This window comes from Varanus komodoensis, unplaced genomic scaffold (assembly GCF_004798865.1).
Source record: "Varanus komodoensis strain SLA01 unplaced genomic scaffold, ASM479886v1 scaffold13_1, whole genome shotgun sequence".
In the NCBI taxonomy this organism is placed as follows: Eukaryota; Metazoa; Chordata; class Lepidosauria; order Squamata; family Varanidae; genus Varanus; species Varanus komodoensis.
The window spans coordinates 3,747,472-3,765,433 of record NW_025335408.1 but is presented as its reverse complement, the minus strand read 5'-3'; the positions used below and the strand labels follow the sequence as shown (position 1 = coordinate 3,765,433).

At 38.6% G+C, this 17,962-nt stretch overlaps 1 protein-coding gene across 3 annotated transcripts in view; it reads left to right on the top strand.

Annotated features, from left to right (window-relative positions):
• The window catches only part of ARID2 (AT-rich interaction domain 2), a 120,507-nt gene that overhangs the window by 72,768 nt on the left and 29,777 nt on the right, over positions 1-17,962 (top strand). For all 3 annotated transcript variants that reach the window (XM_044422900.1, XM_044422902.1, XM_044422901.1), the window contains 5 exons: positions 1,551-1,718; positions 4,576-4,651; positions 7,182-7,316; positions 8,183-8,379; positions 9,441-12,325. In XM_044422900.1, coding sequence (XP_044278835.1) covers positions 1,551-1,718; positions 4,576-4,651; positions 7,182-7,316; positions 8,183-8,379; positions 9,441-12,325 — 3,461 coding nt within the window. The remainder of the gene's footprint in view (positions 1-1,550; positions 1,719-4,575; positions 4,652-7,181; positions 7,317-8,182; positions 8,380-9,440; positions 12,326-17,962) is intronic.

Genomic DNA, 17,962 nt, shown 5'->3' with positions numbered 1-17,962 from the left:
TGCGAACCTCCATCCATAGTTCTTCAGGCACTCTGTCAGATCTAATTCCTTAAATCCATTTGTCACCTCTACTGTATATTCATCAGGGATATGATTTAGGTCATACATGCCTAGTGCTTTTCCCTACTTTCTTCAATTTAAGCCTAAATTTTGCAACCAGAAGCTCATGATCTGAGCCACAGTCGGCTCCTGGTCTAGTTTTTACTGACTGTATAGAGCTTCTCCATCTTTGGCTGCAGAGCACATAGTCAATCTGATTTCTTTGTTGACCGTCTGGTGATGTCCATGTGTAGAGTCGTCTCTTGGGTTGTTGGAAAAGAGTGTTTGCTATGACCATCGTATTCTCTTGACAAAATTCTACCGGCCTGTGCCCTGCTTCATTTTGTACTCCAAGGCCAAACTTGCCTGTTATTCCAGTAATCTTTTGGCTTCCTACTTTAGCATTCCAATCCCCCATGATGATAAGGACATCATTTTTTTGGTGTTAATTCTAGAAGGTGTTGTAGGCCTTCATAGATCCGATCAACTTCAGCCTCTTCAGCACCAGTGATTGGGGCATAGACTTGGACTATTGTGATGTTGAATGGTTTGCCATGGATTCGAACTGAGATCATTCTGTCATTTTGGAGATTGTATCCCAGTACTGCTTTTCCTACTCTTTTATTGACTATGAAGGCTACTCCATTTCTTCTGAGGGAGTCTTGCCCACAGTAGTATACCTGATGGTCAACTGAATTAAGTTCACCCATTCCTGTCCATTTTAGTTCACTGATTCCTAAGATGTCAATGTTCAGTCTTGTCATCTCTTGTTTGACCACATCTAGCTTGCCTTAATTCATGGATCTTACATTCCAGGTTCCTATGGAGTATAGATCTTTGCAGCATCGGACTTTCCTTTCACCATATTAATGAAATGAATATTAATGAATATTTTCATTAATGAATATTAATGAAAATTTGTAGGAATACTTTTCTTTATGTTTTTCTCCAAACTGTGCTCTTCCCCCCCCCCCACACACACATTTTTCTATATAGGAGACTCAAGTTCTTTGTACAAAGTAAACTATGTATATAAGCAAGTTATGTAAACATTTAAAATCTGCATTCTTTTGGTTATTGTATGATAACTATTATACAGCTAGGAGAATCCAGATTTATGTATTGGATTAAAAGTTTTTCAGGAAAGATAAATAGCCTTTCATCCTTTTTAAAATTCAGCCTGTATGTCCAGCATGAATAATGGAATCTGTCTTCTTAAATAACATGCAAGTTTGTAAATGATCCATATGAAGTTCTAGATCTTGTACAAGGTTTTATTATCAATTTTCCTCTTGCTACGATACCTTCTTGTTACTGAATATCTCCTTTTTGAAGGATAAATGAAGGAAATCAAAGAAAGTAGCAGGATTCTTCAGTTAGATATTCAACCTACAAGAAAAACATAAAGGCTTTCTGGTAGAAATATTTTTCCATTGGTTGAATAAAGAAACTTCTTGCATGAATTTTCCTTGAGACTTTGTGGAATAATCATATTAATATTAATGTTTCAGATACATTAGTATGTCTGGTTTCAGTAGACATCCAGATGTTTGGGCCTGATGCCCTCAGTGCAGTAAAACTTGTTGAACATCAAAGTACCAACCACCAAGTACTATCTGAAATTAGACCACAAGCAGTGGAACAGGTTCCATCTCAGGCCCATGCTCCTGCTACCCCAGGTTGGTATTGCATTTATAAAGCAATTTGTCTAGAAAGTATCAGTGGTGCATGTTTTTTCATCCTTACTATGTGGACTAGATGAAAAACACACTCATGCTTTAGTACTACTGAAGGTGGAATATTTGGACATATACTTTAAAATAGTAATGTTGTTTTAAAACATTTATTTCAAGATAATGCCCTGCTTAAGAAACTATGGGCAGGGTTAGAACACTGACTACCCAAACTTATTTATTTATTTTCCTATTTATATCCTGCCTTTTTCCTACAAAGGGCTCAAGGCAGCTTACATCATTCTCCTCCTCCATCTTATCCCCACAACAACAACCCTGTGAGGTAGGTTGGGCTGAGAGTCTGTGACTGGCCCAAAGTCACCTGGTTGGCTCCATGGCTGAGCGGGGACTAGAACCCAGATTGTCTGAGTCCCAGTCCCATGCTCTTAACCACTGCACCACACTGGCTTTTTAAGATCTATCCTTATTCAGTACTGCTGCACGGAAAGTGATCTGATTGCTGGTCATTTTTAGTAAGATAGGCAAGAATGATTCTTATCTTTTGTGATAAGACCTAGACAGTTAAATGTACAAACATGAAGAAAATCTCTTAAAAGTTATTTAAGCACCATTTTTTTTCTAAGATGCCATTGATTGCAGTGATGCAATAGGCATAGTAATAGTAAAAATTAAAAATGTTGCTTGTGTTAAAATTGTATTGTTTTTTGCTGGGTACAAGATTAAATATTGGTGTACTGTGCAAGCACAAAGGCTTCAGTGCACATTGTGGGTGTCCTCCAGATGTTTTGGATTATAACTTGCACAGTCCCTGACAATTAGCCATAGTGACTGGAATTTATGAGGTTGTAGTCCAAAAATCTGGAAGGCAACAGTTTGCCTCCTTCTGTCCTAGTGTATGAACTAAAAAAAATAAGATTACATTTATAACAACATCTGATCACATCCATAATTTGTGGAGAGATAATGTGTAGTCCCTAAGAAACGTAATGCTAAGGAGTGCAGAACTATAAGATCATTGCACTAATTACCCATGGCAAGCAAATTGATGCTCAAGGTGCTGCATCAAATATTACGCTATTTGGAATTCGAAAGGCTGGATTCCAGAAAGAAGAGGCACTCGAGATCCCATCACAAATATATGTAGGCTGGTAGAATATACCAAAGAATTTCAAAAGAAGATTAGTCTGTGCTTTATAGCAAGGCAAAGCTATGTGGATCATGAGAAGCTATGGATGGTCCTTTGATTCTCCTGGTGTGACACCTGTATGTAAGGACAAAATATGAAGAAACAGAACTGTTTTTTATAGGTAAATTATCGGCCAAGAGTGTATTTTGTATCCCTGTCTGTTCCATCTGTACTCAGAACATATCATAAGCTTGATTAGGATCAGATGAAGCCAGGAGTGAAAAATGATTGACAGTGCATCAATAATTTAAAATAAGCAGATGGTACCATCTTACTGGCAGAAAGAAGCAGCAAATTGAAAGGACTCCTGATGAAATTGAAAGAAGAAACTGCAAAAGCAGGACTGCAGCTGAATAAGAAAACAAAAATCATGACTAAGGAAGAATTAGACCATTTTAATGTCAACATTGAAGAAATTGAAATTGTGAAAGATTTTACATGCCTTGGCTCAGTCTTCAGTTGAAACAGAGAAACTGAAGTTGCAGCCAAGAAATTAGTAGATGACTGGAACTTGGAAGGGGAGCAGTAAAGGAACTAGAAAAGATCATCCAGTGTAAGGTTGTTTCACTAGAGACCAATGCCAAGATCATTCACGCTATTGTATTTCCAATTTCTTTGGTTGTGAAAGCTGGACAGTGAGGAGGAAGAACATGGATGAGTTCAAAACTTGGTGCCACAGGAGAGCTTTGTGAATATCCTGGACCAATAGGGTCCTAGAACACATCAAGCTAGAACTTTCCTTGAAAGTAAAAATGACAAAACTGAGACTATTGTACTTCATGCACATCATGAGAAGGCAAGACTCACTGGAGCAGACAGTAACACTAAGCAAATTTGAAGGAGGAGGAGGAGACAGAGAAGAGCAAATAAGTGATGAATTGAGTCCATAATGGTAGTTACAGCCTTGAGTTTACAAGAGCTTGGCAGGGCTGTCAAGGACAGGACATTTTGGAGGGGATTCATTCATAAGGTCACCATAACAAAATGTGTAGTCCTAAGTAGGAATCGTATAACTAAGATATGCTTAGTTTCATCTTCTTTTTTCATTGTCTGTCTCTCAGTCGAAACCATAGTATTTGACATAGTTAAAAATAATGTAATGCTTTGTCTACAGCTAGTTTATACATGGAGAAAAATTAGTACAGGACTGAGTCAAGCCCTGTTGCAGCCCACTTTCTTGTTTGATATAGGAGTTGGAAGCATAGGTATCTTGTAACTGGAAGCAGGGGTGGGGAACTGAATAAAGATAGGGAGGCATGGTTTGGGCATTGCAGTGCATGTATAGCAGGAAGAAGTGGGAGTAACAAAACTATATTGAGCCTTTAGTGATCCCTCTTTGCCAGGATAGATCACACCCTTAATTTTATATGGAATTAGGGCTTTTTACTACCTCTGGTGTATAATAGATACATTTAATAAGAGTCAAAGGAAATGGATTTTCCAGTACAACTGCCAACTGGTTCCAGGTACATCTGCTAATTATTAGAACAACAAATTAACTAACCTCCATGATTTTTAGGAAATATATTATTGGACCACATATATTTACAGAGAGCTATGTTGGATAAATAGGAATGAGAACTAGACAAATATAAGTTGTTGAAAGATAGTGACCCAGTTTACATGAGTTGACTCTGACTCATTTTTTCCACCAAGCTTCAAGACCACCGCAGCATGTTGTTCCTCCTCCAGGGATAGTAGAAATAGACAGTGAAAAATTTGCATGTCAGTGGTGAGTATCTCATTCTATCAAAGCAGTCATATGACCAATGAAATATCCTAGCTTGTTCTGTTTATTATATATCATTTTCTGCAAAATATAAAGCAAAAATATTTCAGTTTTGTTTTGAAGGACTATTGATCAATTCATTTGAATATTTGCTGTGTAGTAGAGGATGTTTTAATCTATTTTCTTAATGTTACTATAAAACATTTAAAAAGTTGATCCAATAATTAACAGCCTTCTGTAAAACAGCCTATGGAATAGGAGTCATAATTCAGTGGCAAAGTACATGGTTTGTATAATAAACATCAAAATAAAATGGCAATGGATTTGTTAAAGGCAGTTTAAAAGAATGCTGTTTCACTTAACCATTCATGGGGGTTGGGGGTGCAGGACCCCTATGAAAGTGGGAAAACTGCAAATAGCTCTAGGAAGCTACACATACTAGGCATCTGTTTGGGGATGCCATGCTCTTTGTCTCAGTACTAGCTAGCCACACATCTTTTGTCTGTCTGTGGGTGCAAAAACTCTAGCGATACTTGTGGTTTTCCACTTTTGCAGGGATCCTGCACCCCAAGCACCACGAATGTAGTTTAGTTTTTATTTTTTGGTCATGGACCAGGAAGCCAGAATAGCAGTAGAAAAATTGAGACAGTTTTTAAAAGTACAATGTATACAATGTTGCCACTTAAATGGGTGACCACATTTTTCCTTGTTTGTATTGCAGCCATAAAAAAAATTCGTAACATTTCCAGTAACATAAGTGGAAACATCCTCAGACACATCGTTTAGCAAGCCACAAATGTAGTGTTTACTACTATCTGCAGTTTCAGGCATATGCTGGGATAGACCAGAAACCTATCTGCCATGGATATGGTGGTAGTTAGTACATAATACCATAGTTAGTACACCATCCAGGCACAGTTGAGCGTATTTAAGTTCTATAGATTTTTTATATTCTAAATTTATAGTATGTTAGCCTGTTGTCTGGACAGGCTGGTAGATGCTTGTATTTCAGATTATTCAGTATAAAGGAATTAATTATATCTTCACAAGTGTTTGATTTTATCCAAGTATTGTATCATTCTTCCTGATGAAATAAATTTGACAATAAGCTTGACCATATATTTGAACATTTTCATACATAAACACTACTTGGATAGTTTTATGCCAGTATATTATTACTTTTTAACAAAGGATGATTTGGAAATGTTTCTACTAATGAGCTACAGGTTATTAAGATATTTTTATTGGACCAACTTCTTCGGAGATGTATTTAATCTTTTTTCCAGAAAAATAATGTTCCCATAAGGCAACTTTGCATGAGGTCATGAGCTGTATAGCACCATGCTGACTGAGCTATATTCATGATTAATTTTGAATATAAAATAAATAATCTTATTGAAAGACTGCACATTCTTTGTCAAATGATGCCCTGCAGGTAGATACATGGGCAGGTAGCTTACCTGGTGGGCCACTTGCTAGGATATCTTTCCAGACTGTGTCAGAAGTATATGTAGAAGTCCTTCCTTACAGGGTAATAGGAAGGACCAAAAGGCTTAACCAGTGCCCTGCTTTATTCAGAAGTTTGTGCAATGTACAGAGATTCCATATAGTAAAGTAGATGTAGAAAATACTTTCTTAAGTTATTTGAAAACCATTGTGCTAAATAAGCAGTTACAGATAAGCCTTATCTGAGGCTCTGTTACATGTACTGTAACTTAAAGTAGTAAAGTTGGTGGGAACTTGAGATAAGACCTTTTCTTCAGCAGCACAATTATGGATCCCCTTTTCCAAGGGATTTAAGATTAGCCTCTTTATTGTCGTTCAGACAGGTATCGAAGACAGTGTTTTCCTTCGATGTTTAATTGTTAATATTATTCTTTAGTTTTATTGCAATTAAGATTGTGGGATGGAATTTACTTCTGTTTTTCACTGATTGATGTTTTCATTTTATGTTGCTTTATTAATTTTATTGAATTATCTATTGCCTTAAGTACCTGTTGAGAGGAGGTATGATTTATACATATTTTATGTTTTAAAAGATCAAAGAAATAAGGGTGCAGTCCACTTGGGATGCCTGTAACATTCCATACTCGCAGGATTATGGGCATCCTATACAGGGCAGAAGGCATTTAGCAAGAGAGCTTACTTTCTTGCTGCTCCCATCCTGCAAACATTTAGAAGGCTGATTTCAGGTAAACATGGCACCTTGAAGCAGGAGGGAAGATACAGCTAGGCTATATCGTATCATGGTGGCACTCCTCCCCTCCTTGCCCCTGAAGCCCTTCTATCTGAGCTCACTTTTGTGACCTTGGAGACATGGCTGCTACAGTTTGTTCTATGCCAGCTGGTAGCAGGATGATCAGAGGTCCAGTCCTCAGCTGTGTCACCAGAGCTATTTTCTGACATCCAGACTGGCAAACTGTGCAATCCTGTGGCCATCTAGATGCCATCTAACAGCCATAGGATGGTTTTGTAAGCCACTTAATTTTTGTCATGTGCTTATCCAGGTATTTTAAACCATTTTTCTCCTTAGGCTGAATGCCCATTTTGAGATAAATTTGGATTGCTCTGTCTCCCGAGCTGAAATGTATTCTGAATACCTCTCCACATGCAGTAAACTCGCTCGAGGTGGAATCTTAACGTCAACTGGATTTTATAAATGTCTTCGGTAAGATGAACTCATTCCTAGACTAAACCACATCCTGGTATCTTGTAGTGTTCTGTAGTTTCTGTAGATTGCCAAAGATGGGAAAGTGTGCTTTGGCTATGGCATATCATAAATCTTGTGTAGTTGTAGGCAGTAGTTGCTTGAAAAAGGGGAAAAGGTTTCTATAAAGATGTGTTTTTACTTTACTTTTCTCTACTTTTGGAAACTGAAAACTAACTTTTCATCCAAGGATCTGAACGTGCTTCCTGTGCACTTGCTGATCTGGGAAAGGCTACAGGATACAAACATGATAACCCACTGAGTAAAATCTCACATGGGTTACAGCACTTCCCCTTGGAATTGTTGGATTCCCTCCTTAAAAAGCAATCATCATGATTCTCTAATACAGCCCTAAGCTTTATATGTGCTCTCATCCTTTGAAGGTTGCTTGAGAATAGAGGACTGAATTTATCCCCTGCCTTAATCCTTGTTTCAAATATAACTGAATAAAAGTCATGGCCTAGCAGACGGTTTCAGCACTTTCCCATCCATTTCTTCTCATGTAATTCATTATTCTCTTATTCTCCGTACCAATTCTTTTGCCAATGCCTACCCTCTCATGGTGCTGAAATACGAGCTAATGCCACAAAACAAAGAGCAAATCTGCCTGTAGCAACCTTCACCACTTTCAAAATGGTTTCACAGGAATTGAACTGTCCAGCAGTTGCCTCCAGGAATATTTCTTGACTGATACAGGTTACCACACTAAGACATATACTTGCATAGAAAGCAAATTTTTATATGTTAAGAAATTGGTGCAAATACTAGCAAAATAAGTTCTTTTATTATTGTTGAAAGTAATACAAGTTTTTGCTTGTGTTTGACAGGACTGTCTATCCAAATCATTCAGTGAAGAGAGTAGAGGATTCAAATAACAATGGGCAAGCACATATTCATGTGGTAGGAGTAAAAAGGAGGGCTATACCACTCCCTATTCAGATGTACTATCAGCAACAACCTTCTTCAACCCCTGTCCTCCGGGTTGATTCTGTTCCTGATGTAGCTCCATCTCCTTCACCAGCAGGTATTTATATATTGTGAATTGTGTGCTGCTTTACATTGTTTCAGACTGCAAATGCATGCTAGTAGTGTTCCAGATAAAATAATGTCTATAATGTATTTCATACCCCACCCCCAAAAGCTTCAACTGTAGGGCAGTACAGAAATGAAATAAATCATAATGAAATAATACTTGTGTACATACTATGGCCATCCTGGAAAAAGCATATTTTGATGGACAGGGTATAGATATTAAAATAAATTAAGTGTACTACGTAACAATTACTGATCTCTTATAAAGTGCCTAAAATTTTCTAGATACCCTGAAGGTATTAATAAACATCAGTCCCTGCCTATAATCTAACTGAAATGATAAAAAAGGAAAACAAGATTAGGAATGAGGACAAAAGCAACTAGAATTAGAGTAGAGTTATTCCTAACAAACTGGCGTGAAAAGTACATTCCTGAACCTATGTTTTCCCTGACCAGTGAATGAGGCCAGGCTGCCCTACCCCTATCACCTAAGCTGATCCTTGGACTAGTGACTAATTGGAGAAGTCAGTTGTATGCTTCTTCTCACACTTGCAAGGCTGGTCTTCTTGCATCGTTTTGGCAGCTGATCCTAGGAACCAGATGACTAAACACAGTATTTTATAAGATTTGATAACTGGTTTTGGTTAGATTTCACTTCAGCTGGTTTCCTAGTTTCCCTGTCTGGTTGGTAATGCCATTTAATATTGAATAATATTCATTCTAATCCATTCACAAGTTATAACAAACCAACCAGCCACTTGTGGTGTCTGAAAACAGCTGCTAAATCAGTTCAAGTGGACATTCAGCTGGGATGAACCATAACAGTGGCGGGCTTTAAATTATTATGGAGGAAAGGAGAAAAGCATAGACATCATTTCGGAGCTCAGTAGAAGATATTTGTCCCAGAAACTCTGTCTGGGGCTCCAACAATCTATACTTGTGCTGGCTCCACAGATAATTAAAAATGGAGTGATCAGTTGTTGCATTTTAAATATTATTTCTTGTTAATTATAAGGTTCCCACTTCAGATGTTTGTGTTTGTTTGGTCAACAGGACTCCCACATGGGCCACCAAGTATAGGAAACCATTTTCAGAGGACTCCTGTTAATCAGTCTTCAACTTTAACTGCAACACAAATGTCTTTTCCCATTCAAGGTGCACCTACAGTGGTACAGGCTGTTTCCCGAATACCACAAAACCCTTCAGTTCACAGTCACCACCAACAAAATGCTCCTGTGACTGTCATACAGAATAAAGCTCCAATTTCTTGTGAAGTAGTAAAGGCCACAGTAATACAGAGCGCTGTTCCTCAGTCTGCAGTTCCTGTTACTATCGCTGTAGGAGGTGGAGCACAAATGTCAAATCAGAATCCTAGTAGTACTGGACCACAACCATCTGTTACTGTTGTTAGTTCTCAGACTTTATTCCATCAACCTGTAATTCAGCAGTCCCCTTTACATGCAGTAGTACCAGGACAAATACCTTCAGGCACTCCTGTGACAGTAATTCAACAAGCTGTACCTCAGGGTCATATATTTGGCAGAGTACAGAATATACCAGCATGCACTTCAGCAGTTTCCCAGGGTCAACAGCTAATTACCACATCATCACAACAAACATCATCTCAGCAGTCCGCAGCTGGTAACCAGCAGCAAGACACAGTCATCATAACACCTCAGCAGTATGTCACAACTTCAGCATCCAATATAGTTTCAGCTACAACCGTTCAGAATTTCCAAGTTGCAGCTGGACAGGTAGTTACTATTGCTGGTGTCCAAAATCCGCCAACTTCTAGGGTAGGGTTTCAGAATATTGCACCAAAGCCCCTGCCTTCTCAGCAGGTTCCCACAACAGTGGTACAGCAACCCATGCAGCAACCGCAGCAGCCACCTCCACCACCTCAACAAAGTGTTGTGATTGTAAGCCAGCCAGCTCAGCAAGGTCCGACGTATGCACCAGCCATTCACCAAATTGTTCTTACGAATCCAGCTTCAATCCCAGCTGGCCAGAGTGGCCAGTTGGGTGGGCAGCCAAACCTAACTCCAACTTCTTCCCCATCTCCTGGACCAATTTCAAATAACCAAGTCCCAACAGTAATATCATCTCCATCTCTGACCCCTCAGACACAAGGACCCCCACCCACTGTCAGCCAGATGCTTTCTGTGAAGAGGCAGCAACAGCAGCAGCATTCACCAGCACCACCCCAGCCTCAGATACAAGTCCCACAGCAACAGCAGGTACAGATGCAAGTTCAGCCACAACAAAATAATCCTGGGATGGGGCAGCCATCTCCTAGTGAATCCAGCCTGATCAAACAGCTGTTGCTTCCTAAACGAGGTCCTTCTACTCCTGGTGGTAAACTTATTCTCCCAGCTCCACAGATTCCTCCTCCAAACAATGCAAGAGCCCCCAGCCCTCAGGTGGTTTATCAGATGGCTAATAACCAAGCAACAGGTTTTGGAGTTCAAGGGCAGTCTTCAGCTCAGCCACTACTAGTTGGACAGCAAAATGTTCAATTGGTCCAGAGTGCAATCCAATCCCCAGGGACAGTACAAACAGTGCCCATTTCTAATTTACAAATATTGCCTGGCCAGTTGATCTCCAATAGCCCAGCAACCATTTTCCAAGGGACTTCTGGCAATCAGGTTACCATAACAGTTGTGCCAAATACTAGTTTTGCTACAGCAACTGCGAGTCAGGGAAATGCAACTCAAATCATTGCTCCAGCTGGAATTACAATGAGTGGGACACAGGCAGGAGTCGGGCTTCAGGTGCAAGCGCTTCCACCTACCCAGGCACCTCTAGCTGGACAATCAACATGTTCTGCTACTGCTCCGCCATTCAAAGGAGATAAAATCATTTGCCAAAAGGAAGAAGAAGCAAACGAGGCAACAGGTTTACATATTCATGAGCGTAAAATTGAGGTCATGGAGAATCCTTCTTGCCGACGAGGAGCTGCAAACACCAGCAATGGCGATGCAAAGGAAAACGAAACACAAATGGGAAGTCTTCTAAATGGAAGAAAGCATGACTCCAGTCTACCTCCAGCTAACTCAGGGAAAATTCAGAATGAGGCCAATCAGTTCTCACAGGTCAGTAATGGCCCATCATTAGACTTGGGTGAGAATGGAGCTCTTGGAAAGCAGAACTTTGAACAACCAGACATGCAGGAAATTAAAAGTGATTTGAGGAAGCCTCTCATTAATGGAATCTGTGACTTTGAAAAAGGTGATGGTTCCCATTTAAGCAAAAACATTCCAAATCACAAAACTTCCAATCATGTAGGAAATGGCGAGATTTCTCTAGCAGAACAAGGGAATTTGGATGCCACACAACAAGATGCTGCCAAAGGTGATCAAGGGGAAAGATTTTCCAATGGGCCTGTATTAGGTTTTGGTACTACGTCTGCTGTAAGCAGTACACAAGAGGCTTCAAAACTGTTAACCCAGCAACTTAGTGGTACCAACGCTGATGTACCTAATGGACCTCTAGCTTCAAGTTTGAATTCAGATGTGCCTCAGCAACGCCCAAGTGTAGTTGTCTCGCCACAGTCAACAGCCTCTGTTATACAGGGGCACCAAATCATAGCAGTTCCGCACTCAGGACCTCGTGGGCCCCTGGCTACCCTGTCATCTGAAGTTCGGTCGACTAACGGCACAACAGAATGCAAAACTGTAAAGAGGCCAGCGGAGGATAATGATAGGGAAACTGTTCCAGGAATCCCAAATAAAGTAGGAGTTAGAATTGTTACAATCAGTGACCCTAACAATGCTGGCTGCAGCGCAACTATGGTTGCTGTGCCAGCTGGAGCAGATCCAAGTACTGTAGCAAAAGTAGCAATAGAAAGTGCTGTTCAGCAAAAGCAGCAGCAGCAGCAACAGCAGCAGCAGCAGCAGCAACAGCATCCAACACCATACATGCAAAGTATGGTCACACAGGTAGGTCTGGTGCCATTTTGTTTATTTACCTAAATTACTAAAAAGTATTTTTATATGCCCATTGGAAGAATTTAAAGTTCAACTCTTACATTATTTCATTAAACTAGAAAATGGTATGAAAAATATTTTGAACTTTCATATATTGATGTGGTATCTTACTGTTTGTTGTATGAACAATAGTACATCAGCTTAAATTTATTAGAAATGAATTGCAGTACATCAGTTTATAATGTGATTATGCACTGGAGAAACCATTGTATTTACGTTTATTTGATTCCTCAGTTACCCTAAAAACTGAGGAATATTTCCTTGCATTTTATACTTTGTAAGCAATTTTCCCAGTTCTGCATATGTCATATTTCAAGACACTATTTTGCATCTTAAAGCCTCCATTTGTAATCAATATCTTACTTACACAGCAGGTGTGCTTTACATATGCCTAATACAATTTTGTATTGAAGAAACCACAAACATGTAACCAAGGGATATATTTCATTGGTATTTCTGCACAAAATTGCTTTCAAAAACAACAGGTTAAATGGATTAAATCAATAATGCCAACTCTTCTGTATCAATGGATATGCTATCTGTTCACCAGCTTAAAAGGATACTCTTTCCCCTACTACTTTACCAGTGATTATGTATGTGCAGCTGTTTTATGACAATTGATGTTCGTTGGTCTGGTTGCAAATTTTTAATCTTCCTTGTAATGAAAGCAATATGTACGTCATATATATGTTAAAATATCTTGCTACTACATTGTATTTTGGACCCTTATTTTCTTCAGTAGACTCAATAATGCTGACAGTAAAACTGCTGGCTTTTCCTTGATATGTGCATTTTATTGATACTGTGCTAGAGTGTTATATGCTGTTTTTAAAATTCCAAAATGAGCATAAGGCATTTTCCCATTCTGATCCATATTAGAGGTTGAAGATTTGGGGAAAAGGTCCCTTAACTATCAGAGGAGGGAAAGAAATATAGAAATGTTTTTATTTATCTGTTATCTTTCCACAAGATTCAAGGTTTATTACAAAAGTGTAAATAATAACCTATCATTCTAAAATAGCAAGCGGGAAAAAAGGCAGAAAATCAAATTCTCCAGAAAAAAACAAAAATTAAATGTAGAACTTAAGTAACAGGAAATGTAAACAGGGAAAAAGGCTTTGGTTTTGCTCTTAAGAACATGATACCTTAGCCAAAATGGAAATCCAAGGAAAATGAACCATTAATCAAAGCAAGCATGGATCAAATCATTGTGGGAATCCAACAAACATTGCACTTCAGATATATAGAATAATTTTCTTTCTGTTTTTAAATAATACTGGCTAAAAAAAATTAAGTAGCAGCTGTAGATGGTATTGAGCTAGCCAGAATTTAGCACTTTTACGTTCCAATAATTCATTTGAAGAAATTGAAGAATGTTTTTAGAAATACTTTATTGGAAAAGTGCTGTTATGTTTTACAAACTATCCCATATTTTGCTGTACAGTCAAAATCTATACTTGCTGGGTTTTGCTATTTTGTTTCTATAAGATGTACTTTACAAATTTGTTAATTTTTTACTATTTAAAATATGATATGTATACACAATTGTGTATGTTGTATTTCACTGTCATGATGCTAGAATTTCAAATGTACCATGAAATGTGGGAAGAAGGAAAATGGGAAGAGAAGAATGTGTGCATATGCATATATTCTCTGTTTATGTTATTCATAGTCAATTCTGAGTTTACTGGAATCTTCCCTAGTTAAAATTTATAATGATTAATGGTGCAGATCGGGTTTAAAAGTCCTGAATACTGTAGGTGAACCAACGGTTGTTACATAAAATTGGGGTTTTCAAACAATGTTTCAGAAACACTTGCCTTCTAAATCTTCAGGTGCTTATCAAGGTTTCTCCCCCCCCCCCCCCCAGGTCATGGCTGGTTAACAAACAGATAGGGAAATAATGTTTAATTAAAACTTTTTAAAGAATCATGGACTGGCGGGGGAGACCTGAGGTTAAACATTTATTGTTTGTTTATCCGGTCACATTGGTAGTTCCACTGGGAAGTGGAAAGGAAGAAGTCCCCCTGTTGATTCTACTGGACCTCCTAATAGATTATGGTAGTATAAACCATGATATTCAGGTAGCTCTCTGGAATGAGAGTTGGAGAGACTGTTGTTCCACTCATTCTTGGAAGGACAATTTCACTCAATGGTGCTGGAGGAATTCCTGTTCAGTTCCGTACCTGCTGTCCTGCGTTGTTCCCAAGGGCTCCATCTTGTTCCTATAATATTTAACAGACACAGGTGAAAACTTTTGTCTGGACTTTGGGATTTTGGTGCCACCAGTTTGCTAATGAAACTGATCTCATTCTTCTTTCCATCTGTTTTCAAGGAAGCTGTTCTAACTGTCCATCAGTGTCAGATGTTGGTAATAGGCTGAATGAGGACAAACAATTGAAATAATCCAAACAAAAATAGAGGAACTTTTGGATATCTGAATGGCAAATCAAGAAACCAGGGGGTTAAATGAGGCTAAATGACATTGCACTTGATTTGGAGACTTCATTTTACAGTCTTGTGTACCCCTAGATTTAGCCCTGGACCTAGATAGTCATATTTCAGTGGTGTCCATGACTCTATTTGCTCAGCTGAGGCTAATGTACCAGCTGTGCTCATTCCGGGAGATGACTGATCTGTCCATGGTGAAAAACATTTTGGTTGCATCCCATTTGTACTACTTCTATGAGCCTTCAGAGTTGCTGTTCTAGTGCTCTGGAATGTTCTACCCAGGGAAGCTAGGTAGGTTCCCTTTGTGTTCTGGAAGGTATTTTTTTTAAAAAAATCATACAGTTCTTTGGTGTAAGCTGGTGTTATTATCGGACTGCATATTGCTTATTTCTTTCATTGTAGCTTTTAATTTATTTGCTTTTATGTTATATTTTAATTGCATATTTGTTTCAATCTCTGTTCTGTTATTGTCAGCCACACTGGGTACCATTTTGAGTGGAGAGATGGACTATAAATTAAATAAATATTTATTGCATTTTAAACTGCTATTGTAAACTGTCCAGAGAGCTTCAAATATAGGCCAGTATAGAAATATTATAATAATAATAAACCAGCCGTTAAGCCAAATATAAAGTCCAAACAATAAAACAATGGATAAAAACAGCACATAAAACCAAGCTAAAGAATAAAAACACCACAGTACATAAAACTGAAGTAAAACAAGTAGGGCAATAACAGTTCAATGATCTATAAGCAGTATAACACTTCCTAAAATAGCTTGGGAAATTCAAAAAAAAAACCCTTGACCTGGTACTGAAAAGGCCATAATATAACCAACCAAGCCTCTCTGTGTTAGGTATTTCATAGACTGGGTGCCACTTCCGGAAATTTCATCTCTTTATAGGTACCTGCTCCACCTCAGTTGGGGGTGAGCATCTGGAAGAGGGCCTCAGATGATAAGAAGTGAGCTGTGCTGGACTGTACCAGAATACTGGTCTATCTAGTCCAGTGTTCTGTTTGTATAGTTACCAACCAACTGTGCATAGGATCCCAGAAACAGAATATGAGTACTATAGCACCTTCCTGCACAGGTCCCCCTGCAACTGATGTAATTAGTCATGCTGCCTCTGATACTGGACGTCGCATATAGCCATTAAGACTAGTAGTCATTGTTAGCCACCTTCTCCAACAATGTGTCCTTTTAGAGCCTTATAGAAGCATCCATATTGGTGGATGCTACTATGTAGAACTGAATTTCATAGTCTATGTGGTCTGTAAAGAAATATTTACTTTTATCTATCCTGAATCTCCCACTTGGATAACCCCAAGTTCTAATGTTATGGGAGAGAGACAGAAATATCTAACCCCCTGTTGCCAATCGTGCCTGTAAAGCAGAATCTCGGGAGAGAGTAAGGGTGTTCTGGATTGTATTCTTGATTCACATAACACGTTAGCCATGGGATCCTTTAAAACAGGAATTGAGCCCTTTTCAGCCTGTACTAACTTTTGTTTTGGAAAAGCTCTTTGGAGTCATATTCCAGTAATGGATGAGGCCCAGGTAAAGAGGTAGACCCAGTGGTGAAATGGTGGAGCCAAAAGTAACAAAATTACCAGCATATTTTATCCTACAGTTCTTGCTGCCAGTGACTAAGCCTTAGGAGAGCCATTTAACCTTTTAGAATAGGGAAAACTTGATCACCTGTTGGAGGGAAGGGTATTGTTAAAATAAAGTTTTGTTTTTTGCACAAGAAGAAAGAAGGAGATTGGCTGTTGTGATGTCTTAAGTATGTCATCCAAGTCTGTTTCTCTAGGAATTGCTAGTAATGGTACTGCTGCTGAGCTCATCAGTTTGCCTCCTTGATATCCTTTGAGAGATCTTGTCAACCCTCTAAGATGAAGAAGTTGGTTAAGATGTGCATGCTTGTGTGTGTGGAGACACACACAAGGTTTTAATGGAATCCCTTTTGCTAGCAAGTGTTCCTCACTTGAGCCTGTGATAGAGCTATGAGGAGTTGCTTCTGGACCACAGAGAGAAATACTGCATTGAAATTTCTCCCATTTGCTTAGTCCATCCTGGGATATCTTTCTTTATCATTGTGGGAATAAATTAGATGTGAATCTTGACAGTAATTCCTTTATTTTATAGAAGTTAGGCCCTGAAATTCCTACTTTATAATTCCAGGTATGTACAATATACTGCAGTGGTTCTGTGATGAAGGAACTCTGTACATGCATAGCAGGAGTTTTAATTTTTATTGCACCTATTTCAGGTGTCAGCCCAGGTGCTTAAATCAAAGTAATGATAACCACTGCTAAACATACAGTTCAGCTCTTCTCTACTAAGCAATTCAGGGCATGTTCTAAGGGGAAAGATTAAAAGGGGTGTCGAGATATCTGGTTCTCCTTGTGCTTGTAAAAATATTGGTAGTCTTGTTAATTACTTTACCAATATCTCTCTATATCATCTGGTTTGCTCTGTCTTGTATGGTTTTCATGAAAATGCAGTGTGAATGTGTGTAGCAGTGTGCACTTAGCTGTTTACAAGCCCAAGGTATGGGAGAAGCAATGTGTGAAAGCTCATTCAGGAAATGTTTCATGTGTGGATTTATTTGTGATAGCCTCCTTTTTCTCTGCAACAAAAACAGCTGAAACAAAGATGTGAAAACTGTGTGGTAATATAATGTAAGACTTTTCATTTACCCTGCAATGGTCACAGTTTATCATAACCATATTTTCTGTTACAAGTCCCAGGTAAATCCCTGTCCAAAGACAATACTCTTGTAAGACAGCACAGCACAGCTCATATCATTCTCTGTGGTAGAATCAAGAGGTAGAGAAGAATTTAACTTGGGATATGCAGGGTGCATTTATAGATACCACCAGTAGCAGTGACTATAAATGGTTACATTGATATTCCTCTGACTTCTTAGTTCTGTTCAGTTGTGGAAGTAAGATATGTGTGAATATTTTAATGGTATTTCATGTTACAGTATCCTCCAACACCCATCCCCATAAAAGACTGCAACCTTTTCTTCAAAGGATTACTGCAGCCTTTCCCAATTGTTTTAAGCTACAGTTCTCAGTATTCGTGACCATTATTATTATTATTATTATTATTATTATTATTATTATTATTAT